Source organism: Bos grunniens, chromosome 1 (genome assembly GCF_055505025.1).
Source record: "Bos grunniens cultivar Pamir isolate PY7600 chromosome 1, Bosgru_T2T1.0, whole genome shotgun sequence".
Lineage (NCBI taxonomy): Eukaryota > Metazoa > Chordata > Mammalia > Artiodactyla > Bovidae > Bos > Bos grunniens.
In genome coordinates this window covers 85,739,757-85,767,732 of record NC_141165.1, presented here as the reverse complement: position 1 = coordinate 85,767,732, position 27,976 = coordinate 85,739,757, and the positions used below count along the sequence as shown (strand labels likewise).

The 27,976-nt window shown below is 35.8% G+C and overlaps 1 protein-coding gene across 29 annotated transcripts in view; it reads right to left on the bottom strand.

Annotated features, from left to right (window-relative positions):
• The window catches only part of DLG1 (discs large MAGUK scaffold protein 1), a 274,757-nt gene that overhangs the window by 56,604 nt on the left and 190,177 nt on the right, over positions 1-27,976 (bottom strand). For 28 of the 29 annotated variants that reach the window (XR_015163762.1, XR_015163769.1, XR_015163766.1 and 25 more), the window contains 2 exons: positions 24,108-24,264; positions 7,677-7,779 (listed from right to left, as the gene is read on the bottom strand). Coding sequence is in view for 23 of the 29 variants with exons in the window: in XM_086399739.1 (XP_086255865.1) it covers positions 7,677-7,779; positions 24,108-24,264 (260 nt within the window). In the remaining 6 variants the exon portion in view is untranslated. Of the gene's footprint in view, positions 1-1,921; positions 3,579-7,676; positions 7,780-24,107; positions 24,265-27,976 lie in introns of those variants that run through there. The other variant, XM_086399931.1, reaches the window with a different exon arrangement.

Here is a 27,976-nt window from a genome sequence, read left to right as displayed (position 1 = left end):
TACAGTGAGGCAGAAAATGTTCTTTGCTGAGATCTAAGTTATTACAAAGCAACTAAAGCTCAGATATTCAACATTTAAGATTTTAAAGACCTAAAGTAAATTCCTGACAATATCTTAAATTTGTGCCTTACTGATTTTGTTCACTCTGTTCAGATTTTCATATTTATGGTCTTTACTTACTATTAACAATTTCTCATAACCATCTGCCTGTTTTGAACGTACTTTAATACTTTCCTCAAAGTTAGTTTTCCTTTAAACCTCCCATTTTATTTACCTAGGTAAGATTCCTATCTTTTCTTTTAGTTTCAATTAACTCATACTTTCAGCTCTAACAATTTTCACCCTATACTCAACCTCTATTATCTTTTCTTTTTATTTTGGAAGAAGAGTCTCATTTCTTTTTTCCTGTTAAGTGATTTGCATCCCTCTTCTAGAAATTATATCACAACTCATTTCAGGAAAGCTACCACTGGAGAGAGGTAAAATATTAAGAGAATTTCCACTAAGCATTTCAGAAATTTCTGAATCAAACTATATTCCCTATCATGAAATATGTTAGGGAATCTCTGAACTACTGGCTATAAGTTAAACAGTATGTGTATGATTCCAAGAGGAGAGACAATATTTAATAGCCAACTTTCTGCATTTATTTCCCGTTTCAACTTCTAATCTTAGTTTGTATCTCCATTCTAGAAGTAAAAAGGTAGAAGAAAGCAGGTGGGAAGAGAGTGGGGAGAAATTTTATCTCCTCTAATGTCTTTGAAGCTTGCAATCCCATCTATGAAGAATAAAAATCATCCATACTCTATAATGAAATATATTAATTAAACATCTGAGAGCAACAACTGTCAAAGAATGGATACTAAGACTGGTCTAGAAACAAAAAGTCAAAGTTTCTGAGTCAAAAGTCAGGCTGGTTGATTTAAATAGTTAGGAAAGAGTTAAAAAGGTATAGAAAGGAAAGTAAGTTACTGAAAAAAAATTAGAAGCCTGCTACAGAACATCATTTTAAGAAATGACAAGTGCTTGCAAAGAAATGCTACTAATCCAATAAAACCTCTCTATTCAGTCTCCAAACTTTCTGGTTGCTACCAAAAGTATTTATAAAAATAAGATGAGAAGATGCGTTAAAACTCCATCCCTGTAACTCCGATTTAAAGCAAACCTTTGAAACTGAGAGAAGTGGCTCTGGCCAAACCTCTCAGCTTTTCTAGGCTTTAGTCACTTGAAGATCAGGGATAGCAACACCAATCTCGAACATGTTTTTTTCTCCTATGAAAACAAAATAAAATACCTCACAAATTTAAGATCTATCCACTGGGAAAGAAAATACATTTAATATATGTTTAATACTTTCCCTTTGCTCTTCTTCCTTTATCATATCATTGCAATATAATTATTTCTGAAACAAAAAATAAGGTCTGAAAGTTACAGTATACAATGAGTAACAGTGAGATAAAATATTTTGAGTTTAGAACTTTTTGTGAAGGGAAGTAGCTTTACTATGTGGTTGAGAAGTATTCAACGTATGCAGACCATTTGGAACCCCAGAGTTGTCACAGAGATTATTTTAAGGTGAGGACATTTGAGGTTCAACAAACATAGTAAAATGCCTTCTTAGAGCTTTCCTTATCTGAGTAGAAGTAGCAATTTCTAGGAAACAAGGCTACTGTATAATAACTCTCCTTTCTGGGGAGCTTTATGGCCTTGAAGAAGGTGGAAAGACTACTCTTACTGTAGAGACAAACACTGTCACAAACTTTCTCCTAAAAATGTTCTTTTCTTTCCTTAAGAAAACTATTTGTTTTTCTATTAGAAGACTTTTCTCTCCACTCCCCTTTCCAAACTCTGTTAGGCAGGTAAGCCTTTAACTTTAACCATTTAATAGTGGTGCTGGAGAAGACTCTTGAGAGTCCCTCTGATTGCAAGGAGATCAAACCAGTCCATCCTACAGGAAATCATCCCTGAATATTCACTGGAAGGACTGATGCTGAAGCTGAAGTTCCAATACTTTGCCCACCTGATGTGAAGAGCTGACTCACTGGAAAAGACCCTGATCTGGGAAAAAGTGAAGGCAAAAGAAGGGGTTGGCAGAGAATTAGATGGTTAGATAGCATCACTGACTGAATCAACATGAACTTGAGCAAACTCTAAGAGATAGTGGAGGACAGAGGAGCCTGGGGTGCTGCAGTCCATGGTGTCACAAAGAACTGGACACAACTGAACACTTGAACAACAATGACAATTTAATGACCTGGTTACTTCCCATACTTGTTGGCTTCCTCTATGCATACAAAATAAAAACTTTTCTTCTGTTAATCTGTCTTCTGTCAATTTAATTCATAGATCCCAGCCCCTAAAACTAAAAGGGCAGAGGAAAAGTTTCTTCTCTACAAAGGGCTAGGAATAAATTTTAACCACTAAACACCTGTGTAACTGGCAAGTTGTTTTAACCTTCCTGTATCTTATTTTATTAAATTGTAATGAAAATAGCACTAAAAGTGCCCAATTTATAGGGCTTTATGGGAATTAAAAGAGTTAATAAACATGGTTAGATGTCTGGCATATATTTTTTTCTATTATAGTCTACCACCCAACTAATTTGTCAAAATTTCATAAATTCTGGATATGTAGTAAAACATTAGAATAGTAATTCCAGTGCTTGTGTTAGATTTCTGATTGTAATTCCCCAAAATGACTAGTAGTAAAGCTCTAAAAAATATATTGTTGCTTATTTTTGGAGTTAGCAAAACTGAGGGGAGGTAGGAGATGAAGTCCATCTAAATGTTTTGTAGAGGTTTTCATACTTAGAGCCTATGTCGTAAAAGTTTAAAGTATATAGGCTGAAGAACTCATAATAGTATTTCATGGATGACTAATAGGCAAATTATAGATCCTGAAAGATAAAAACTCGCTCTGACCAAAGAAGCTTACCTCTTTGCACATATGTACACATGTCAGATTATCAATGAACCAGAGAATCCAAAGGGGTTTGTCATTAATAAAGTGAAGATACTAACTGTAAGGAGATGACTGATTATCAGAGTATCAGGCAATTCTGTTTGTACTTTGGAAAATAGCCCCCTCACTGAGAAAGAAAGTCTGACTCTTATCTTCAATTTATATCCTTGGCCCGCACAGCAGTTACAGATTGATGATGTGGAATATGTTTTTTTTTTAAGTGCTGTATGACAAAAATACATTTATTAAAACTACATAATTAATATTAAAACATAAAGCCATTATGTCTAATGGCTGCCTAATAAACAAACATAAGGTAAGTAGCAATACAGTAAAGAGGACAGGTAAGTTTTCAAAGTACCCAAAATACACTTTTAAATTTTAATTCTATTATCCTTGGTCTTCTGTCATTCTTAGTAGAATGTCATTTTTTTCTCTCGGCCCATTGAAAGCCTGCCCATTCATTAGGCTTCCAGTTAAGTTCCAAGCCGACTCTATGGCATTTTCCCTTTATAGCACGCAATATGATTTACCTCTTTTTGAGTTTCTAAGGTAATGTTTGGTTTTCTGTGCTCTATCGGTACTTACCTTGTGTTTATTAGGCAATGACACCACAGCTGTGGTAAAAAAAAAAAATACAGTACAAATCAATACTGCCAGGCTAAACACTTATCAAAATATTCCTAGTGAAAAGCACTTACATTTTTTAAGGCAACAGACCTGGGACTGAATCCTAGCTATTGCTAGCTTTTATTTGAGTCTATATCATCATCTGTATATAGGGATAGAGCTACGTGTTTCATAAAGCTCCAGAGCAAGGCTTAAATAAATAAAAACAAACAGGCACCTAAATAAACATATAAACTGTGTTAAGTGTTGTAACGAAAAATATCAACAGTGCTAAAAAGAAATGGAATCGTAAGAGGGAGCCAATCATATAAATAACAGGGGGAAAATGTTCTAAGAACAGAATGAACAGAGAATTAGGAAAATATCTTCTGTAATCAAGGGTCTGAAAGAAGGACTATATGGTTAGAGCTTAAGGAGCAAAAAAATGAGTAGAGGGAGCGCAGTAAAGCCAAACATGTTATACTGTATTCAATCACACATGGCCTTGCAGGCTCTATTAGGATTTTATTCAGAGCATAACTGGAAGTGTTTTAAATGGGAAATGATACAATCCAATCTTTTTATTTTAAAAGATGATTTTGGCTGATGGTCTGGAGAAAGTACAAGAAAGAAGTAAGGAGACTTGCTGGAGGCTATTAGAAAAGTTCAGGTAAGATATGATAGTGGGTTTGGTCAGGTTAGTGGCTGAGAAATAGAGGGTGAGAAAAAGGAAGGGAGGTCAAGGCTGAGTCCTAGTCTTCTTCTGACTTAAGCATCAGTGGAAATGCCATTTACTGAAGGAGTAAAAGAATTGTTTCAGACATGCTCAGTTTCAAACATTAGGGAGAAATACAGCTGGAGAAGTCAAATGAGAAGTAACGTCTGGTGTTTAGGAGATATTTGGGGGAAAAAAGATATATACACAAGAATAATTAACATAAGAGTCTAACCTTAAAACAGAAGACGTCTGCTAAGTAGTAGCTACTTGAATAAGCAACGTTGGATGCAAATTCTCCTTGATACAAAAATGGCTCCATCAAGATTAGAAAAGTTCAAAGTTTTGAATATAACTAAAGAAAAAGTGTCAATCAGAAAGATTCACACAGAAGAAAAGCATAGAAATCACAAAAAAGAACAAAACCAGAGTACAAGCACAGAAAAAGAGAACCTAAAAAGAAGATTCCTAGGCGCACAAAATACCTATCCTAGGACAAGGGAAGGAGAAGGCAATGGCACCCTACTCCAGTACTCTTGCCTGGGAAATCCCCGGCTGCTAAGAGTCGGACATGACTGAGCGACTTCACTTCACTTTTCACTTTCATGCATTGGAGAAGGAAATGGCAACGCATTCCAGTGTTCTTGCCTGGAGAATCCCAGGGACAGAGGAGCCTGGTGGGCTTCCGTCTATGGGGTCGCACAGAGTCGGACATGACTGACGCTACTTAGCAGCAGCAGCACAAGGGAAGCCCACCTTTGCCAGCCATCAGTGGCAAGTATGCCTAGTGTATACAGAGGTACATTTTAGGCTTAATCAAGAGTCACTGAACACACCATTGATAAAATTAAAGATCCTTGTCCTGATCTATGCTCACCAAGCATTAAAGCAGTTCTTTTATCAATCAATTTTTATCTCCTTATTAATAAGGTAATATTTTTAACTGAGTTTCAGAAAATTCTTAATAAACATTTAACTAGAATATATCTGGATTTTGACCATTGTGAGTTTTCTATCATGCTATGTCTTTTCAATATAAAGATGCACTTCTTTTTAATTGAGGAAAGCTTTCTTGAGTGAATTATAAGTTCAAGCATTTATTCCCTTCTTTAAAAAAATTTACTTTTTCCAGAAAGTCTAATTATTATATGATATAATATAATATAGCATCCCTGGGTTGGGAAGATCCCCTGGAGAAGGGAAAGGCTACCTACTCCAGTATTCTGGCCTGGAGAATTCCATGGACTATACAGTCCATGGGGTGGCAAAGAGTCGGACACGACTGAGCGACTTTCTCATATATATATATATAAAATAACCTGTTTTTTCTCTCTAAACTTTAAAAATTCTCTTTGCTTTTGTTTCTTTTTGTTTACTTTTCCTATTGTATCCTTTATGTCCCCTATTGAATTTTTCTATGATGTCTCTTTGTGTTTCAACTTAAGAAAACGGTTTGCTTTCTTCTTCTTTCCTGGGTTATGCTAGCTCAAAATCTATCTCTTCTGGTTGTTAAGCCATCTTTTCCTCCTGTTAATCAGCTTTGTTGTTTGTTTCCACCTCTTCTTCTTAATATCTCTGTATGAATGCCAGGCCAGTTCCTTTCAAACTGCTTATTACTGAATGAGTTGGCTGGACCAGTAAGTTTGGAGTGCAGGGTAGAGATGGAAGCATATTTTTACATCCTTTAAAACCAAAAAACTGTCAACTTATCTGATACTAGCAAGATAGATGGTTTTGACCAAATATGGGTCCCTCTAGCTCTCTAAACAAAACCACATCAAGGATGGCTTTTGCTAGCTTGCTACTCCAATTTCCTGTGTCCTGCTATAAACAAGGGATTTATAGCCCCCCACCTTTAGGAAGTTCAATTTAAGTTTGGTTACCACCGAGCATTCTCAACATTTCATGTTTTTACCCTTCTCTTCTTTCCATGTAGCTTTTGCCAGATCTTAACCTGCTTAAATAGCCTTTACCTGTATTTTGTTGCCCAGATATACCTGTCTTCTTAGTTTTGCTTAATGCTAGGTGAAGCTGTATGGATAGAAGTGTGTTTACGTTTTATTTCCTTGTTGCTTTTGTATTTGGTTTCCATATAATACACCTATTGGCAAGAACGTGTTGGTCAGAAGATAAAAGCATGGCTAAGTCCCAGCGGCAGCTTTTGTTTCTCACAAAAATTAATAAGTTGGCATTCTGACTTCATCTATTATTCCTTAAATTGCTTGATTAATGTGATTTATTTGGAACTTACTTCTTACATAAATGAATTTATTCTTGTTCAGTTATGAACCTAGAATGCTATGGTTTATAATAAATATTATATTATTAAATAACAAGCAATGCCCAATATACTACTTTGATCACGTTAAAACACATATTGGGGTTTTGTTATAGAAATAAATTCTGCTCCAAGAAAAGAATAATAAATGTAACTAAACTAACATTGCCAAATTATAGAATGTTTTGCCTGGTTCCTTTAGTCACATCATTCTTTCCTCCTTCACCTTGTTTATGAACATTAACTAGTATGCTATGTATTCTTTTGGGTGTTTAAGCTTTTTAAATTCCACTGAGGTTTTACTGAAGTGTTTATGTTGATGTACACTAGAGTCTTATGTATGTTTAATATGACCTCAAATTTTCCATTATCATCTCCCAGCAGGAACTTGGCAAGGTTATATCCATAAGACTTCACTATTTAGAAACATATCATATTCCAAATTTGTATTCTTTCTTTTTTTTAAAGTAACAATAAAAGCTATTAGAATATCTTAACCTTGATATTAATAAATACAATCTAATTCAAAAGTCAGAAAAAATTGAGATAACTTAATAGACTATCTTTGCTTTTCAATCACTGAGTTAGTAAAAGGTATATTTAAAAGTATGTGTTTGGTTAGATGACAGATTTAAAAAAATTAACATCTAAAAATTATTCCAAATAATGATGAAATATTCAAAGAGCTGGCAGATACAAGTTCCTATATTCTATTTAAAAGCACTTTGATCTGGATGGTGAATTACATTCCAACTAAACAAATAACAGGGTTTCCCTGGTGACTCAATGGAAAAGAATCCTCCTGCCAATGCAGGAGATGTGAATTCAATCCCTGGGTCGGGAAGATCCCCTTGAGAAGGAAATGGCAACCCACTCCAGTTTTCTCGCTTAGGAAACCCCATGGACAGAAGACCTTGCAGGCTACAGTCCATGGGGCTGCAAGAGTTGGACATGACTTAGTGACTAAACAGCAACAGCAACAAAAAAGTAACAGATTAATGAATCAGACAAAAACACAAAGAGAAAGCTAAGCTTCCGAAGTTAAACATTATTAAGAGGAAGACTTCTAAAAACTGAAATAAAAAAGAAAAACAAACAACAAGAATTTATTACCTTCAGGTCGGTACTGTGCAACAATTGTGACAGCTTGGCCAGCATTTTTTAAAGCAGCTGCTGCCTGCTCATGGCTGGCAGTTCTGAGGTCAACACTGTTTACCTGTTAAGTCAAATCAAATATTAAATTAGAAAGAAAACCATCATACTAAATAGAAATCACAATTGCCTGTTTGTTAAGAAGGCATAGATTAAAAAAATTACTTGCAATTATTTTATGACTAAAGTATTTTTCTTATTCTGATTTACTAAAAATATATTGCACAGTAACTACTATCAATCAAAACATTTTTATTCACTAAAAAGACTATGTTTACTGTCAAGTGAACAAAACCAAAACACTTCCCCCTAGGTTTCTAGAAGGCTATCAATCTCTTAAGAAGTGTCCCTTAGTTTGACAACCTGAAAAGTCAAAAGTGTCGTCATTTTGTACATTTCATTTCACTAGTAACTCAAACAATGCAAAGGAAATTCATTTTGTTTATAGCATCATTTCAAATCCCATCATATTTTCAATATTATTAATCTCAATTTCAATTCTCTTCCTTTCTTTCCTAAACTAAACCTTCTATTCTTTTGGAGTAACTGGAAAGCAATAACTTCAAGTACTAAAAGAGCTCAGATCTCACAGACTGACATTAAATACAATAAATGTTACTAAATGAGCAAAACGACATTCTTTTCTTTTTTAACACGGGGACCTTCCTTGGGTGAGGTGATCAATCCCACTCCAGAAGAATAGGCAACTTAATTCTTCTTTCTGAAAGGCTGCCAGTACCTAGTACACTGCATGGTATACTACCTTTAGAGACTGAAACTTTTACACTACAAGAAAAACTTAACAGGACACTGATGTGAGCATTAGACTTAAATGTAATTAATTTAAATATTTAAGTTGGCCTTCTCCCCTAAGAACCATCAATGAATAAAATACAGCAATGTTTGGGACCTTTAATGAATACTTTCGGAAAGGAAGAGAAACTATCATGCAATTTTTATATGAAAGTTTGTTTCCTCAACATCTAATTTAAAACTTATTAAAAGTTACACACCAATTTTGTAAAATTTGACTACAGCCCAGAAATTTCTGGGATGTAAAGAACATTTAAAACAGTGAAGACCTGATGTTTTATATTATCTATAAAGGATATCACTAAGTAACTAAGTTAATACGTGCACACACCTTTCGAATGAAAATCAAGACACAAAAACCTTAATCTAAACGAATGTAACATATCGTGGTTTTATTAGAGAATATCTCTAGCTAAAAGCCATAAAAAACTCAACACAATGTATAAATAGCTTTACATTGAACATAAAATCCTAATTCTAGCAGAAAAAATTAGAGAAGAAATATAAAAGGTAGACAAACTTTGAAAGATTGTTGTATAAAATATTATAATTTTTAATGAATTATTCCTGAGCATTAAAGTCTTTGCCTACAGAAAAAATCTGAAGACAACCAACATAGATTGAAAACAGAATAATTTGTTAACAAGATTACAAATTTAAAATGTTCCTAAATAATGCCAAACATTTTAATGTAAAACATTATCAAGGATATCTTAGAAGAAATCTTGCTACTGAGAGGCACACAGTGGTCATTAAAACAAAACAAAAAAAACACACCACTTAAAAATATGGAGATATAATTTATATAAAATCGACATTTTTCAAGTTTAGTGTTTTTGTGGTTTTTAGTACAGTCACGAGTATTGTAATCATCACCATGATTCAGATCCAAAACATGTTCATCAGATCCTCCAAACCCCACTACCTATTAGCATTCTTTCCCCTCTTCCCTCTCCTCTTAGACCCTGGTAACCCCTACTCTACTTTCTAAGAATTTGTCTGTTCTGTACATTTAAAATAAAATAAATATTATAACATGTGGCTACTTCTGTTTGGCTTCTTTACTTAGCTTGTTTCCACAGCTCATCCTTGATTTACTACATCATTACTGATTATAGCTGAATCATATACTTTATTGTATGGATATTCCATATTTTATTTGTCTATATTGTTAATTTAAAACAACTGAACTGAAATGGACTGGAATGGGTAAAATTAACTCAGATGACCATTATATCTACTACTGCGGGCAGGAATCCCTCAGAAGAAATGGAGCAGCCATCATGGTCAACAAGAGTCCGAAATGCAGTACTTGGATGCAATCTCAAAAACGACAGAATGATCTCTGTTTGTTTCCAAGGCAAACCATTCAATATCACAGTAATCCAAGTCTATGCCCCAACCAGTAACGCTGAAGAAGCTGAAGTTGAACGGTTCTATGAAAACCTACAAGACCTTTTAGAACACACACCCAAAAAAGATGTCCTTTTCATTATAGGGGACTGGAATGCAAAAGTAGGAAGTCAAGAAACACCTGGAGTAACAGGCAAATTTGGCCTTGGAATACGGAAAGAAGCACGGCAAAGACTAAAAGAACTAACACCCAAAAAAGATGTCCTTTTCATTATAGGGGACTGGAATGCACAACTAGGAAGTCAAGAAACACCTGGAGTAACAGGCAAATTTGGCCTTGGAATATGGAAAGAAGCAGGGCAAAGACTAACAGAGTTTTGCCAAGAAAATGCACTGGTCATAACAAACACCCTCTTCCAACAACACAAGAGAAGACTCTCTACATGGACATCACCAGATGGTCAACACTGAAATCAGACTGATTATATTCTTTGCAGCCAAAGATGGAGAAGCTCTATGCAGTCAGCAAAAACAAGACCAGGAGCTGACTGTGGCTCAGACCATGAACTCCTTATTGCCAAATTCAGACTTAAATTGAAGAAAGTAGGAAAAACCACTAGACCATTCAGGTATGACCTAAATCAAATCCCTTATGATTACACAGTGGAAGTGAGAAATATATTTAAGGGCCTAGATCTGATAGATAGAGTGCCTGATGAACTACGGAATGAGGTTCGTAACACTGTACAGGAGACAGGGATCAAGACCATCCCCATGGAAAAGAAATACAAAAAAGCAAAATGGCTGTCTGGGGAGGCCTTACAAATAGCTGTGAAAAGAAGAGAAGTGAAAAGCAAAGGAGAAAAGGAAAGATATAAACATCTGAATGCAAAGTTCCAAAGAATAGCAAGAAGAGATAAGAAAGCCTTCTTCAGCAATCAATGCAAAGAAATAGAGGAAAACAACAGAATGGGAAAGACTAGAGATCTCTTCAAGAAAATCAGAGATACCAAGGGGACATTTCATGCAAAGATGGGCTCGATAAAGGACAGAAATGGTATGGACCTAACAGAAGCAGAAGATATTAAGAAGAGGTGGCGAGAATACACAGAAGAACTGTACAAAAAAGATCTTCACGACCCAGATAATCACAATGGTGTGATTACTCACCTAGAGCCAGACATCCTGGAATGTGAAGTCAAGTGGGCCTTAGGAAGCATCACTACAAACAAAGCCAGTGGAGGTGATGGAATTCCAGTTGAGCTATTTCAAATCCTGGAAGATGATGCTGTGAAAGTGCTGCACTCAATATGCCAGCAAATTTGGAAAACTCAGCAGTGGCCACAGGACTGGAAAAGGTCAGTTTTCATTCCAATCCCAAAGAAAGGCAATGCCAAAGAATGCTCAAACTACCGCACAATTGCACTCATCGCACACGCTAGTAAAGTAATGCTCAAAATTCTCCAAGCCAGGCTTCAGCAATATGTGAACTGTGAACTTCCTGATGTTCAAGCTGGTTTTAGAAAAGGCAGAAGAACCAGAGATCAAATTGCCAACATCCGCTGGATCATGGAAAAAGCAAGAGAGTTCCAGAAAAACATCTATTTCTGCCTTATTGACTATGCCAAAGCCTTTGACTGTGTGGATCACAATAAACTGTGGAAAATTCTTCAAGAGATGGGAATACCAGACCACTTGACCTGCCTCTTGAGAAATCTGTATGCAGGTCAGGAAGCAACAGATGGAACTGGACATGGAACAACAGACTGGTTCCAAATAGGAAAAGGAGTACGTCAAGGCTGTATATTGTCACCCTGCTTATTTAACTTCTATGCAGAGTACATCATGAGAAACACTGGACTGGAAGAAATACAAGCTGGAATAAAGATTGCTGGGAGAAATATCAATAACCTCAGATATGCAGATGACACCACCCTTATGGCAGAAAGTGAAGAGGAACTAAAAAGCCTCTTGATGAAAGTGAAAGTGGAGAGTGAAAAAGTGGGCTTAAAGCTCAACATTCAGAAAACGAAGATCATGGCATCCGGTCTCATCACTTCATGGGAAATAGATGGGGAAACAGTGGAAACAGTGTCAGACTTTATTTTTGGGGGCTCCAAAATCACTACAGATGGTGACTGCAGCCATGAAATTAAAAGATGCTTACTCCTTGGAAGGAAAGTTATGACCAATCTAGATAGCATATTCAAAAGCAGAGACATTACTTTGCCAACAAATGTTCGTCTAGTCAAGGCTATGGTTTTTCCAGTCGTCACGTATGGATATGAGAGTTGGACTGTGAAGAAGGCTGAGCGTGGAAGAATTGATGCTTTTGAACTGTGGTGTTGGAGAAGACTCTTGAGAGTCCCTTGGACTGCAAGGAGAGCCAACCAGTCCATTCTGAAGGAGATCAGCCCTGGGATTTCTTTGGAAGGAATGATGCTGAAGTTGAAATTCCAATACTTTGGCCACCTCATGCGAAGAGTTGACTCATTGGAAAAGACTCTGATGCTGGGAGGGATTGGGGGCAAGAGGAGAAGGGGACGACAGAGGATGAGATGGCTGGATGGCATCACTGACTCGATGGACGTGAGTCTGAGTGAACTCCGGGAGTTGGTGATGGACAGGGAGGCCTGGCGTGCTGCGATTCATGGGGTCGCAAACAGTCAGACACGACTGAGCGTTTGATCTGATTTGAACCATTTTCTTTGGATTAACTTGGTTTCAATAGTAAATAAAAACTCTGGTCTAATATATCTCTTGTGATACTCTTGTCATATAAATTACATTTTTAAACAATGTGTGTGTGCCCATCAACAGAGATCTAAAATTATTGCTTTATTTCATGATTGTTTAAATTACACAGGAGGAAAGCGCTACAAACAAAAAATACACTTATGCTGTTTTATATTTACCTATGTATTTTTAACAGTGTTCTTTATTTACTCATATGGATTTGGGTTACTCTCTAATGTCGTCTCTTTTTAGTCTGAAGGATTCTCTCTAGTATTTCTTGGGTTTATTGCCTATAACAGAACTTAAGGAGATTATGAACATAGATGCAAAAATCCTTAACAAAATTCTAGCAATCAGAATCCAACAACACATTAAAAAGATCATACACCATGACCAAGTGGGCTTTATCCCAGGGATGCAAGGATTCTTCAATATCCGCAAATCAATCAATGTAATACACCACATTAACAAATTGACAAATAAAAACCATATGATTATCTCAGTAGATGCAGAGAAAGCCTTTGACAAAATTCAACACCCATTTATGATAAAAACTCTCCAGAAAGCAGGAATAGAAGGAACATACCTCAACATAATAATAGCTATATATGACAAACCCACAGCAAACATTATCCTCAATGGTGAAAACTTGAAAGCGTTTCCTCTAAAGTCAGGAACAAGACAAGGGTGCCCACTTTCACCATTACTATTCAACATAGTTTTTGGAAGTTTTGGCCACAGCAATCAGAGCAGAAAAAGAAATAAAAGGAATCCAAATTGGAAAAGAAGAAGTAAAACTCTCACTATTTGCAGATGACATGATCCTCTACATAGAAAACCCTAAAGACTCCACCAGAAAATTACTAGAACTAATCAATGACTATAGTAAAGTTGCAGGATATAAAATTAACACACAGAAATCCCTTGCATTCCTATACACTAATAATGAGAAAACAGAAAGAGAAATTAAGGAAACAATTCCATTCACCATTGCAATGGAAAGAATAAAATACTTAGGAATATATCTACCTAAAGAAACTAAAGACCTATATATAGAAAACTATAAAACACTGGTGAAAGAAATCAAAGAGGACACTAATAGATGGAGAAATATACCATGTTCATGGATTGGAAGAATCAATATAGTGAAAATGAGTATACTACCCAAAGCAATTTATAGATTCAATGCAATCCCTATCAAGCTACCAACAGTATTCTTCACAGAGCTAGAACAAATAATTTCACAATTTGTATGGAAATACAAAAAACCTCGAATAGCCAAAGCGATCTTGAGAAAGAAGAATGGAACTGGAGGAATCAACCTACCTGACTTCAGGCTCTACTACAAAGCCACAGTTATCAAGACAGCATGGTACTGGCACAAAGACAGAAATATAGATCAATGGAACAAAATAGAAAGCCCAGAGATAAATCCACGCACATATGGACACCTTATCTTTGACAAAGGAGGCAAGAATATACAATGGATTAAAGACAATCTCTTTAACAAGTGGTGCTGGGAAAACTGGTCAACCACTTGTAAAAGAATGAAACTAGAACGCTTTCTAACACCATACACAAAAATAAACTCAAAATGGATTAAAGATCTAAACATAAGACCAGAAACTATAAAACTCCTAGAGGAGAACATAGGCAAAACACTCTCTGACATACATCACAGCAGGATCCTCTATGACCCACCTCCCAGAATATTGGAAATAAAAACAAAAATAAACAAATGGGACCTAATTAACCTTAAAAGCTTCTGCACATCAAAGGAAACTATAAGCAAGGTGAAAAGACAGCCTTCAGAATGGGAGAATATAACAGCAAATGAAGCAACTGACAAACAACTAATCTCAAAAATATACAAGCAACTCCTACAGCTCAACTCCAGAAAAATAAATGACCCAATCAAAAAATGGGCCAAAGAACTAAATAGACATTTCTCCAAAGAAGACATACAGATGGCTAACAAACACATGAAAAGATGCTCAACATCACTCATTATCAGAGAAATGCAAATCAAGACCACTATGAGGTACCATTTCACACCAGTCAGAATGGCTGTGATCCAAAAGTCTATAAATAATAAATGCTGGAGAGGGTGTGGAGAAAAGGGAACCCTCTTACACTGTTGGTGGGAATGCAAACTAGTACAGCCACTATGGAGAACAGTGTGGAGATTCCTTAAAAAACTGGAAATAGAACTGCCTTATGATCCAGCAATCCCACTGCTGGGCATACACACTGAGGAAACCAGAAGGGAAAGAGACACGTGTACCCCAATGTTCATCGCAGCACTGTTTATAATAGCCAGGATGTGGAAGCAACCTAGATGTCCATCAGCAGATGAATGGATAAGAAAGCTGTGGTACATATACACAATGGAGTATTACTCAGCCATTAAAAAGAATTCATTTGAATCAGTTCTAATGAGGTGGATGAAACTGGAGCCTACTATACAGAGTGAAGTAAGCCAGAAGGAAAAACACCAATACAGTATACTAACGCATATATATGGAATTTAGAAAGATGATAACAATAACCCTGTGTACGAGACAGCAAAAGAGACACTGATGTATGGAACAGTCTTATGGACTCTGTGGGAGAGGGAGAGGGTGGGAAGATTTGGGAGAATGGCATTGAAACATGTAAAATATCATGTATGAAACGAGATGCCAGTCCAGGTTCAATGCACGATACTGGATGCTTGGGGCTAGTGCACTGGGACGACCCAGAGGAATGGTATGGGGAGGGAGGAGGGAGGAGGGTTCAGGATGGGGAGCACATGTATACCTGTGATGGATTCATTTTGATATTTGGCAAAACTAATACAATTATGTAAAGTTTAAAAATAAAATAAAATTTAAAAAAAATAATTAAAAAAAAAAAAAGGAGATTAACTTCCCTTAGGTTTTGTTAACCTAGCACTGGGATTTGTTCTTCATTTTTATGGATAGTTTGGGTATAAAATCCTTGGACAACGGCTTTTCTCTTTCAGAACTGCCTTCTGGCCTCCATTGTTTTTGACAAGAAATTAGCTGTTAATCTTACTGAGGACTCTCTGTATGCAATAAGTCATTTCTCTTTGCTTACAGGGTTCTTTGTCTTTTGATATTTGATTATGATATTAACATATCCATGGTATGGATCTCTTCAAGTTTACTCTACTTGTAGTTCACTGAGCTTCTTAGATGTGCACAACGTTTTCATTAAATATGGGAACTTTTTAGCTATTTATTTATTCAAATATCCTTTCTGTCCCTTTCTCTCCTGTCATTCTGACTTTATTATGCATATACTGGTACATTTGATGGCATCCCTGCAAGTCTCTGAGACTCTGTTAATTTTTCTTAATTCTTTTTTCTTTCTGTTCTTTAGCCTAGGTATCTTAATAGACATATCTTCAAAGTTTGTGGATTCTTTCCTTTGCCAGGTCAAATCTGCTGTTGAGCTTGACAAAGAGGATTTTTTTTTTTTTCCTGATTTCACTTACTTTACTTTTCAATACCAAAATTTGTTTCTTTTTTATAAAAGTTATCTTTTTATTGACATACTCTACTTGGTGAGATATTGTTCCTATATTTTCCCCTCATCCTGTAGATACAGTTTCCTTTAGTTCTTCAAACATATTTAAAATATCTCATTTAAAATCTTTATATAGTAGTCTAATTTTGGGCTTCCAAGGGACAGTTTCTACTGATTCTTTTTCCACCTGCGTATATTTTCTTGTTTTGTTAAAAACTGGACATTTAAAAAAACAAACAGCAAATTTGGAAATCAGATCTCCTACCCAGGGCTTGTTGTTACTGCTGTTTGTTATGGTAGTCCTTTGGGGACTTTTCTAAATTACATAAGGTTTCTATTTTGTTATACGTGCCACTGACGTCTCTGTCTGATTAGCAGAATGGTTAGTTAATGATTGGACACAGACTTCCTTAAATACCAGACCCTTTGCTGAAGGGCTCTGCGTACATGTTGGGTAATGCCTTCAACAATCAGTTAGACAATTGATAATTCTGCCTTAATCTTCACTTCCTTCATGCACAGAGCACCATAAACAGCCAGAAGTGAGAGTTTAGGGCCTTTTCAGGTCTTTCCTGAGCAGGCACACAGTCCAAGACATGTATGTGTCCTCCTAAATTCCAAGGAATAAGAGCTTTTCAAAGGCCCCATGGAGGTTTCTCCTAGTTATTCCTTTTAAGTTTTCAATTAGTCTACTGTCTGCCCCAAATGTTATGCAATGTCTCAGGAAGCCATAATATACCTGTAATTATCTTGACACTTAGCCCAGGGGAAAAGGCTTTTGCATTGGTGGAGCTTTTGAATCAGGTCAAATACAGAGAACCTTTAAAATAAGGTGTTTCAAGAACCACCAGACAGATCAAATTATAACAGTTCTTTGGAAAGGAAACTATGAATATTCTACCACCATTTTGCTTTCTTTACTGGCTTAGGCCACAAGTTTTCACCATAAATTCTGGCTATTTTCCAAGGCTAGTATGGTAATAGGGAGGCAGTGAAATTAAAAATGATAAAATGATAAAACTCAGTAAAAACTCCACAAACCTCACTCTTAGGGAAATTCAGTATTTTTTTTTTCCTCTTCTTGAGAAAATACTTCCTGAATTGTTTTAAGTCTTTGGTTAATTTCCAGAGTTCTGAAAAGCTTATTCTAACAATTCTGGGCATTTCTCTCATTATTTTTATGGAGGACAGCATTTCTGTTGAAGTCTTTTGGGTCACTTTCCATGACTCTAAATTTTCAGTGCATATCAATTATATTCTCCTCTATTCTTGGCATCATTGGAAATAATAGTAATACCTCCATTTATATCATAGTGGAAAATGTAGTGTTCAACATCTGTAATAAATTCTGATTTCAAAAGCTTCTGTCTTCAACAACAAGAAATATTTCAAAGAGAATTCTTTTACAGAAATCATTACTTATTTTCTCACTTCCCAAATAACTTTTTATAGTTTTCTCAGTAATATGGGTTATCATTAAGAACATTAATAACAAGGGTATAATAACACAGGAGCAGCAACATCAGTATCTCATGGAAACTTGTTAGATATACATATTTTCAGATCCTACCTAAGTCATACTGCATCAGAAACTTTGGCAATGAAATCCAGGAATTTGTTTTTTAATAAGGCTTTGGGGTGATCTATAGCGAGCTAAAGATTGAAAATAGTTAAATTTTATGTAAAGAGGTACTTAAACAAGTGTCCCATAGTTTTCTTTTAGCTTTTAGTACATTTTCTCACGTTTTTCTCTTTATCCTAACGTCTTTCCTATTTTTCTTAGGATATTTCCCTATAGAAGTTAGTAACCACTAAAAATTTTAAGATGATGCGTATTGCCAAACAGAAAGCTGTATATAACTTACAGTGACATTAGGGCAAGCAAGTGGTTGGGACTGTTGAGACTTTCAGTTTTAAAACTGGGCCTAGAGGGGTTGCCAGACCTGGGGCTTTCAGTGCTAAAACTGGAAAAGTTCTGAGTGAACCAGGCTGTGTTGGTTGGTCAGTCTAACATATTCTAGCTATGTGTTAGTAACCCACATAAACAATTTCACATGGAAATTTACAAAACATCTATTTTTGTTTTTCAGTTTTTCACACTTAACTCTTAAGCCAATTGAGAATTTATTTTGACACAAGGTGTGAAGTGAGGCTCTATGCTAATTTTATTCCACCAAGTAACTAGCTAGTTTGCCAAACATTAAATTAAAAAAAAAATTCATTCCTTACCACTAATATGAACAATACTGTAAGTCATTTTTAAAATTTGAATTACAGTATAACTTACAAGCAATAAAATGTACAAATTTAAACAGTTCAGCTGGAAGGCCTTTTAACAACTGTATATGCCCATGAAATTACAACCCCAAACATACCTTTTCCACCTACCAACCCAGAAATCTCCATTATGCCTCTTTATGGTAATCAATACAATTACCAGCAACCACGTTCTGACTTATCAGTATAAATTACGTTGCCTGCTCATGGTTATCTTATAATCTTATAAAATTATCTTAAAATAACTATATTACTTATAACACAGTATATTTTTGTGGTGCATTCTATTTTTACTGAACACAATTTGTGTCATCTGTGTTGCTTGAGTGTCATTATGAATAAGCTGTTATGAACATTCCTATTACAGTGTTTCTATAAACAAAAGATTTCTTAGGTAAAATGTGGGTGATAAGGTTAGATTTATGTTTAATTTCATTAAAACTTTGTTAGAAGTTCTTGCAGCAGTTGCATAGTTTTACATATCTACCAGTAATGAATAATAACTGCCCACATTCTTGTCAATGCTTGCTGCCATCATTTTTTTTCCCTTCTAGTCATTCAACTGGATAGGATATGGTACTTCATTATGGCTTTAGAAACGTTTTTATTTAGGTACAATTTACATTCAATAATCTTTTTTAGTATACAGGTGGAGTTTTGACAACTGTGTATATTGTATAGCCACTGCCACAATCAAGATATAGAAAAGTGACATTGTTCCCAAATTCCTCTAAACCTGCTTATTCACTGCGCTTTTGCATTGCCCTGATGCCTAATGTTAAGTACTGTTCCATGTGTTTACAGGCTATTCATATACCTTGTCTTGTAAAATATATATTTAAGTCTTTTGCTTGTTTTAAAATTTACTCATCTTTCATTGCTTCTTTGTGGGAGATGTTTATATATTCTGGATATGAGTCTTTTGTGTGATATATGTACTGAGCGTATTTTTTCCCTACTGTATGGCTTGCCTACGTGGTTTCTTAAAGATATCTTTTTTTTTTTTAAACGGTTAGTATTTAATACATCTTGTCCAAGAAACTGCTGTCTGCCTCAGGGTTGCAAAGATATCCTCCTACTCTTGGTCCTGAGCAGCTCAAAGTACAGAATTGCTGAGGCTGGTTTTCACAGATCTTCATCTCAACGTCCCTTATTTATTGGCAGGTGGGAGAAGGCAATGGCACCCCACTCCAGTACTCTTGCCTGGAAAATCCCATGGACAGAGGAGCCTGGTAGGCTGCAGTCCATGGGGTCGCTAATAGCTGGACACGACTGAGTGACTTCACTCTCACTTTTCACTTTGATGCATTGGAGAAGGAAATGGCAACCCACTCCAGTGTTCTTGCCTGGAGAATCCCAGGGATGAGGGAGCCTGCTGGGCTGCTGTCTGTGGAGTCGCATAGAGTCGGACACGACTGAAGCGACTTAGCAGCAGCCTTGTATTTTGGGATGCTCTGTGTGACTCAGTAATAATTTTCTCTTAATTCTCTATTGGTTCCAAACCTTTGGTTTGCAAGCTCCAAGTTCTTGGTGAAGACCCATGAAAAAGAGAAGGGAGGTGGATACAGACTTGCTCTGTGACTTCCCAAAATTTTTATCAGTTTGACCAGTCCACTGAGGCCATTACATGTTGGGTAAAGTTTTGGCTGATATCTTCCTGTATCTGTCTAATCCTTCTCTCTCCCCTACCACTCTCTAAAGAGGAGCTGCCACTGTGTTGTCCATGAAGGGCTACTTACTGTCTGGAAGTCAATTTACCTAGGTCACTTTGAATCGTCAGTTCTCCGATGAGTTTACAGTTTTTATAAACTTATCCAGATTGTTTTTGGTTGTTATGATAAGAATGATGCTCTCTTAAGACACTCAATATTATAACCATGTAACTAAGGTGTGCTTCTGCTTTAAAATCTGTTCCAATAATCATTATTTTTGGTTAATATTATGTTATTTTAGTTGCTGTAGCCTGAAACATTTCAGAGCAATTTCCACTTACTTGCACTGCATACTAATGTATTTTCTACAATTGCAGTACCACTGCCTATTTGAAAACTCCAATTTCCAAGAGGTTCATTCAAGTATCAACTAATTATACCAAAATCTGAGAACAACTAAAACAAAAAAGAGATATACTTCTGTTGTAAATGATCAGTCATCACCTTTCCGTCTTGGATTCAGTCTATTTTTAATTATAAAGGACCCTCAGAAAGATCTAAGTATATGTAAGGAAGGATAAGGTGGCAAGAGGGACTGATCTGAAAATGGCAATTAAAAGATCCAAATTTTGGAATGCTTTTCCTATCATGTTCTAGGCACATATATTTTTGGCTTAAAGAGTATTTTCTGAGGTTTACTTTTGGCAAAACTAATACAATATTGTAAAGTTTAAAAATAAAATAGAATTAAAAAATAAAAGATTTAAAGTAAATTTATGATTTAAAATAGTTATCAATATTGTATAGCACTGCTGATCTAGGATTAGGTTTTTTCCTATATCTCAGATCCTAAATTTTGGAAGTGTTACCTAAATATTTAATTAAAACAAAATGGCACAGCATAATATAGTGGTTAAAGGGAGGTATTATTAGCTACTGTGAGCAAATTAAACTCTGTTTTTCAGTTTTCTCATTGGAAAAATGGTTATAAGGATGATGCTCCTGAGTCTACTACAAGCAATGTAAGATATTTTTTCAAAGAATACCACTCCCCAATTCAGGCAGCACTGAATACCAACATATAAAGTATTATTGACATTAAGCTCACAATGCAAAATTTAGAGCATAAGGAAACAAAGCATGTCATCATAAAGTAACATGTATTAGACACCTAAACTTCAGAAAACAGAACTATTATATTATTTACAGAATACAGACACATCCCATTTTATTGTGCTTTACATTACTGTATTCATAGGTACTGCATTTATTTTTAAACAAATTGGAAGTTTGTGGCAACCTTGCTTTCACCAAGTCTATTGGTGCTATTTTTCCAATAGCATTTGCTCACTTTGTGTCACTTTTGTGTCACTGTCACATTTAAGTAATTCTTGAAATACTTCAAACCCTCCACTAGCAAAAAGATTATGACTTTCTGCAGATCCAGATGATGGTTAGCATCTTTTAGCAATAAAATAGAATTAAGGTATGGACATTGTTTTTTAGACATAATGCTAATCTAACAGACCTAACAGAAGCAGAAGATATTAGGAAGAGGTGGCAAGAATACACAGAACTGTACAAAAAAACATCTTCACGACTCAGATAATCATAATGGTATGATCACTCACCTAGAGCCAGACATCCTGGAATGCAAAGTCAAGTGGGCCTTAGGACGCATCACTACGAATAAAGCTAGTGGAGATGATGGAATTCCAGTTGAGCTATTTCAAATCCTAAAAGATGATGCTGTGAAAGTGCTGCATTCAATATGTCAGCAATTTTGGAAAACTCAGCAGTGGCCACAGGACTGGAAAGGTCACTTTGCATGCCAATCCCAAAGAAAGACAATGCCAAAGAATGCTCAAACTACTGCACAATTGCACTCATCTCACATGCTAGCAAAGTAATGCTCAAAATTCTCCAAGCCAGGCTCAATAGTACATGAACTGTGAACTTTCAGATGTTCATGCTGGATGTAGAAAAAGCAGAGGAACCAGAATTCAAATTGCCAACATCCCTTCGATCATCAAAAAACAGAAACAGAGTACAGAAAAACATCAGCTTCTGTTTATTGACTATGCCAAAGATTTTCACTGTGTGGATCACAACAAACTGTGGAAAATTATTCAAGAGATGGGAATACCAGACCACCTGACCTGCCTCTTGAGAAATCTGTGTGCAGGTCACAAAGCAACAATTAGAACTGGACATGAAACAACAGACTGGTTCCAAATAGGGAAAGGAGTACATCAAGGCTGTATATTGTCACCCTGCTTATTTAACTTATTATATGCAGGGTACATCATGAGAAATGCTGGACTGGAGGAAGCACAAGCTGGAATCAGATTGCAGGGAGAAATATAAATAACCTCAGATATGCAGATGACACCACCCTTATGGCAGAAAGCAAAGAAGAACTAAAGAGCCTCTTGATGAAAGTAAAAGAGGAGAGTGAAAAAGTTGGCTTAAAGCTCAACATTCAGAAAACTAAGATCATGGCATCTGGTCCCATCACTTCATGGCAAATAGATGGGGAAAGAGTGGGAACAGTGGCAGACTTTATTTTTTTGGGTGGCAGACTTTACTTTTTGGGGCTCCAACATTACTGCAGATGAACTGCAGCCATTAAACTAAAAGACACTTGCTCCTTGGAAGACAAGTTACGACCAACCTAGATAGCATATTAAAAAGCAGAGACATTACTTTGCCAACAAAGGTCCTTCTAGTCAAAGCTATGGCTTTTCCAGTAGCCATATATGGATGTGAGAGTTGGACTATAAAAAAAGCTGAGCGCGGAAGAATTGATGCTTTTGAACTGTGGTGTTGGAAAAGACTCTTGAAAGTCCCTTGGACTGCAAGGAGATCCAACCAGACTATTCTAAGGGAAATCAGTCCTGAATATTCATTGGAATGACTGATGCTGAAGCTGAAATTCCAGTACTCTGGCCACCTGATGTGAAGAACCAACTCACTGGAAGAGACCCTGATGCTGGGAAAGACAGAAGGTGGGAGGAGAAGGGGATGACAGAGGATGAGATGGTTGGATGGCATCACCAACTCAATGGACATGAGTTTGAGTAAACTCTGGGATTTGGTGAGGGACAGGAAGGCCTGGCGTGCTGCAGTCCAAGGGGTTGCAAAGAGTTGGATATGACTGAGCCACTGAACTGAACTGAACAGACTACAATATAACATAATCAAAAGTTTTACACATATTGGCAAACCAAGTATTTGTCTTTCTTTACTGCAATATGCTCTATGGTGGTGGCCTGGAACTGAACCTGCAGTATCTTTGAGGTATGTCTGTATAAAATAAATTGGTTTAAAAGAAAAACCTAAAAGAACATAACATAACAAACTTTAAATAGTCAAGATTCTCCCAAAACCACAAAGGAACATTTGAAAAAGAATTAGAACTTCTAGAAAGAAAATGATACTTTGAAATGAAAAAGTTAGTTTCAGCCTAAAGAGCTTATTAGACACAGATGAAGAAAATTTATGAACTAGAAAGCAGATCTGACTGATAATTACCTAATGATAAAAAATTTTGACTCACCAGGAAGGAAAGCTGATTCTAAAGTTAGATGCATCTAACAGCATAGCTTCAAACAGGCAAGGAAAAAAACTGCTGCCAGGACAAACTGTTAGACCTACCTTCCATTCACATAAACTTTAAAAGCCTTTTTTAATAATAAAGCAACAACACACTGAAGCATAAAGAAGATATGAACTATGCAAGTAACAAAGATGAGTTAACAGACATATAGAAAATCTTGTAGTCAACAAACAGAGAATGCATACTTTCAAGTATATTCACAAAAACTGACATATTTTAAGTCAAATACCAAAAGAAAATCTATCCTACAGAACATGTTCCCTGTCAACTCTGTAACTCTACAATTAAGCTGTAAAATGTTAGAAGAAGATAGCCAAAATACCTCCCGTATCTTTAGAATATAAAAATTTTAAATAATTAACAGGTCATAGTTAAAACAGTAAAAACATTATTTTGATTAACATATCCTACCGATATAATACGATCTCCTTTTCTGAGCTCTCCACTAAGATCGGCAGGTCCTCCAGCCAAAATAAAGGAGATAAATATTCCTTCTCCATCTTCACCTCCTACAATGTTGAAACCAAGGCCTGTTGAACCACGATGAAGAACAACTTTTCTAGGTTCCCTGAAAATGAAAAAAATATTGAATACCTTAAAATATATAAAGAACTTAATATTCTATCAATGAGAATTCCCCACTGATATATCATATTACCATACTATTAAGAAAATTAGATGAATTTTAAATGAGTTTTCTAAACTTTGGGGAAAAGAAATTCTTTCTAAGCCTAGAAATTAAAAGGAAAAATCCTAGTTTTATATAAAAGCTAAAAATCCTTTTATCAAAACATAAAATAAAAAGGTGAAAGCAATGAGAAAAATTTTAAAAATGATATAAAGAGCCCACTCAAAAAATAATACTCATGAAAAGTTGATTGTCTAAGAAGTAGTCACTCCATTTCTCACATGTTGAAAGAAGTGGATATCCCTTTGTTTAAAGAAAGTAGGTAGGTCCCCTTTCCAGTCTTAAAGGGATAAACCATGAATGACCTATGCCAGTCACTGTGTTTCCACTCTCCTCTGCTAACCTGAGGCTATGACCCTATTTTGGCCTCCGAGAAATAAAGGGAAATTTTATTGTCACTTTCCTAAGACAGACAGACCCTAACAAGGACAAAGCTTATTCTGTTGCCACACAAATCACATTTTTCCCCTCCTTATCCCAAATTAACCCACACAAAAGAATGAACTATAAAATCCCATTACTGGTTTGGACATACTACAATCATGAAGATAAAACCAACAGAATCCCAGAGACATCATGGACCTAGGGTTGCTACATAAATGTTAGAAATGCCCATCTCTAGATTTTTTATACAAAATAATTAAATATCTTTATTTCTTAAGTCACACCCCTCCAATTCATCTACCTATCTCTGCTTTTCATCTATTTTTCTACATGCATCTCTTTTGCTCCCTCCAACTCTCAATTTAAAATCTCTGAAACTGGGATACATTTTACAACTAATAATGCTGCACATCCGTTGCCAGTTGTACATAACTGTGTGAGAACCATTTATATTTTCAGTAAGACCATGAAAATTCCAAGAGCAGGCTATTTTAGATATGATGAATCACAGAATATCATTTGAAATAACAATGTGTCATACATGGTAAATATTTTAAAAATTTAATCTTTTTAAAAAAATACTAGAGAAAGCTGTTGGTAACAAATGGCTTAAAAGAATATTTCTAAAAATTGAATTTTAGGGATTCTTTCATATAATGTAGGACTAATCTTAAATATCTGTCTGCTCAAAATTTAAAGTGGTGTTTTCTAGTCATACACAGGTATTCATCAATCAGTTTTGTCAGTTCACTTCAGGATTAACAAAATCATATTTTCTTGTCAAAATCAGCAAAATCAAACAATATATTGTTTAGGAAATATACACATACAGACATCTATGAAAGAAAAAGGGGAATAATAAAATCAAAATTCAGGTAAGAAGTTAACTTGGCGGGGCAGAGTAGGAGAAGCAGGGTAGGATCAGGGGCACAAGACAGTTTTTCACTATATTGGTGCTGTCTTATTTATTTCCTTATTATATTGTGGACTCATGGTGAGGATTCCTACAGTACATTAAAACATATGTAGGAATTATAATGCTGCATTATCAAATAATAATTTAAAAATATCCTGCTGAAATTTACCAGTATTTCCAGAGGAAAATAAATTCTAATTTTTCAAATATCACATGCATATGAAGAGATGCTCAACATCACTAATCATTAGGGAAATGCAACAAATCACAATGAGCTAAATCCCACCTACTAAAAGGCTATAAGACAAAACAAAAGAGAAAAAGCAAACACTAATGAAAATATGGAGAAACTGGAACCCTCATATACTGATGGTGAGAATGTAAAATACTATGACTGCCATAGAATACAATTAGGTGGTTCCTCATGTACCTAAATATAGTTATTACCATGTGCTCTAGTAATTCCACATCTATGTATATATCTAAAGCAATTAAAAGTAAGTATGCAAGCAGATATGTGCATGACAATGTCTATCATGTCATTACTCGTAATACCCAAAAGGTGGAGACAAACCAAGTGTCCATCAACAGATGAGTGGTAAACAAAATGTGGTATATACATGAAATATTATACAGCCATAAACAAGAATTTGGATGCATGACATATGTATGAAACTTGTAAACATTATGCTAAGTGAGAGAAACCAGATACAAAATGTTAAATACTGTAAGATTCCACTAAGTGAACAGTTCAGAATATATAAATTTACAGAGATGAAATATGATTAGAGGTTATCAGGAGCTAGGAGAACAGGAAATGTGAGTTAATGCTTAATGATTATAGAGTCTGAGGTGATGAAAAGGGTTTGGAAAAAGATAGTGGTGCTGGTCATTAATGCCACTGAACCACAATTTGAAATGGTTACAGTAGCACATTTTATATTATACATCAGTTCAGTCACTCAGTAGTGTCTGACTCTTTGCAACCCCACGGACTGCAGCTTGCCAGGCTCCTCTGTCCATCACCAACTCCCGGAGCTTGCTCAGGCTGATGTCCACTGAGTCCGTGATGCCATCCAACCATCTCATCCTCTGACGTCCCCCTCTCCACCTGCCTTCAATCTTTCCCAGCATCAGGGTCTTTTCTAATGAGTCAGTTCTTTACATCAGGTGGCCAAAGTATTGGAATTTCAGCATCAGTTCTTCCAATGAATACTCAGGACTGATTTCCTTTAGGATGGACTGGTTGGATTGCCTTGCAATCCAAGGGACTCTCAAGAATCTTCTCCAACACCACAGTTCAAAAGCATTAATTCTTCGGCACTCAGGTCTCTTTACGGTCCAACTCTCACATCCATACATGACTACTAGAAAAACCATAGCATTGACTAGACGGACCCCTTTGTTGGCAAAGTAATGTCTCTGGTTTTTAATATGCTGTCTAGATTTGTTGTAGCTTTTCTTCCAAGGAGCAAGTGTCTTTTAATTTCATGACTGCAGTCACCATCTGCAGTGATTCTGGAGCCCAAGAAAATAAATTCTGTCACTGTTTCCATTGTTTTCCCATCTATTTGCCATGAAGTGATGGGACCAGATGCCATGATCTTCATTTTTTGAACGTTGAGTGTTTTTTACCCTCAACAAGCCAACTTTTTTACCCTCCACTTTCACTTTCAAGAGGCTCTTCAGTTCCTCTTCACTTTCTGCCGTAAGGGTGGTGTTATCTGCATGTCTTGAGGTTACTGATATTTCTCCTGGCAATCTTAATTCTAGCTGGTGCTTCATCCGCCCAGCATTTCACATAATGTACTTTGCATGCAAAGTTAAATAAGACGAGTGATAATATACAGCCTTGACATACTCCTTTCCCAATTTGGAACCAGTCTGTCGTTTCATGTCCGGTTCTAACTGTTACTTCTTGACCTGTATAGAGATTTCTCAAAAGGCAGGTAAGGTGTGATATATATTTTACCATATTTTTAAACTTTATATTGTAACACATGAAAAATCACAGAGCCGTACATTTTAAATAGATAAACTGTATAGTATGTAAATCATATCTTACTTAAGGTGTTAAAAAATGAAATTTAGAATCATTAACAGTATGTTGGGAATTCTTTTATCTTCCCTTTATATTGGTAATGTGATATAATCTCTGAAAAAGTGTTTAGGGTCAAATTGTGCAAAGCTTCTAATATGAAGTAAAGATTTCTATACTTCATTATCTGTGCAAAGTAGTAGAATTACCAAAAGAGAGTGATAAAACACAGCATTTTAGGAAGACATATTCAA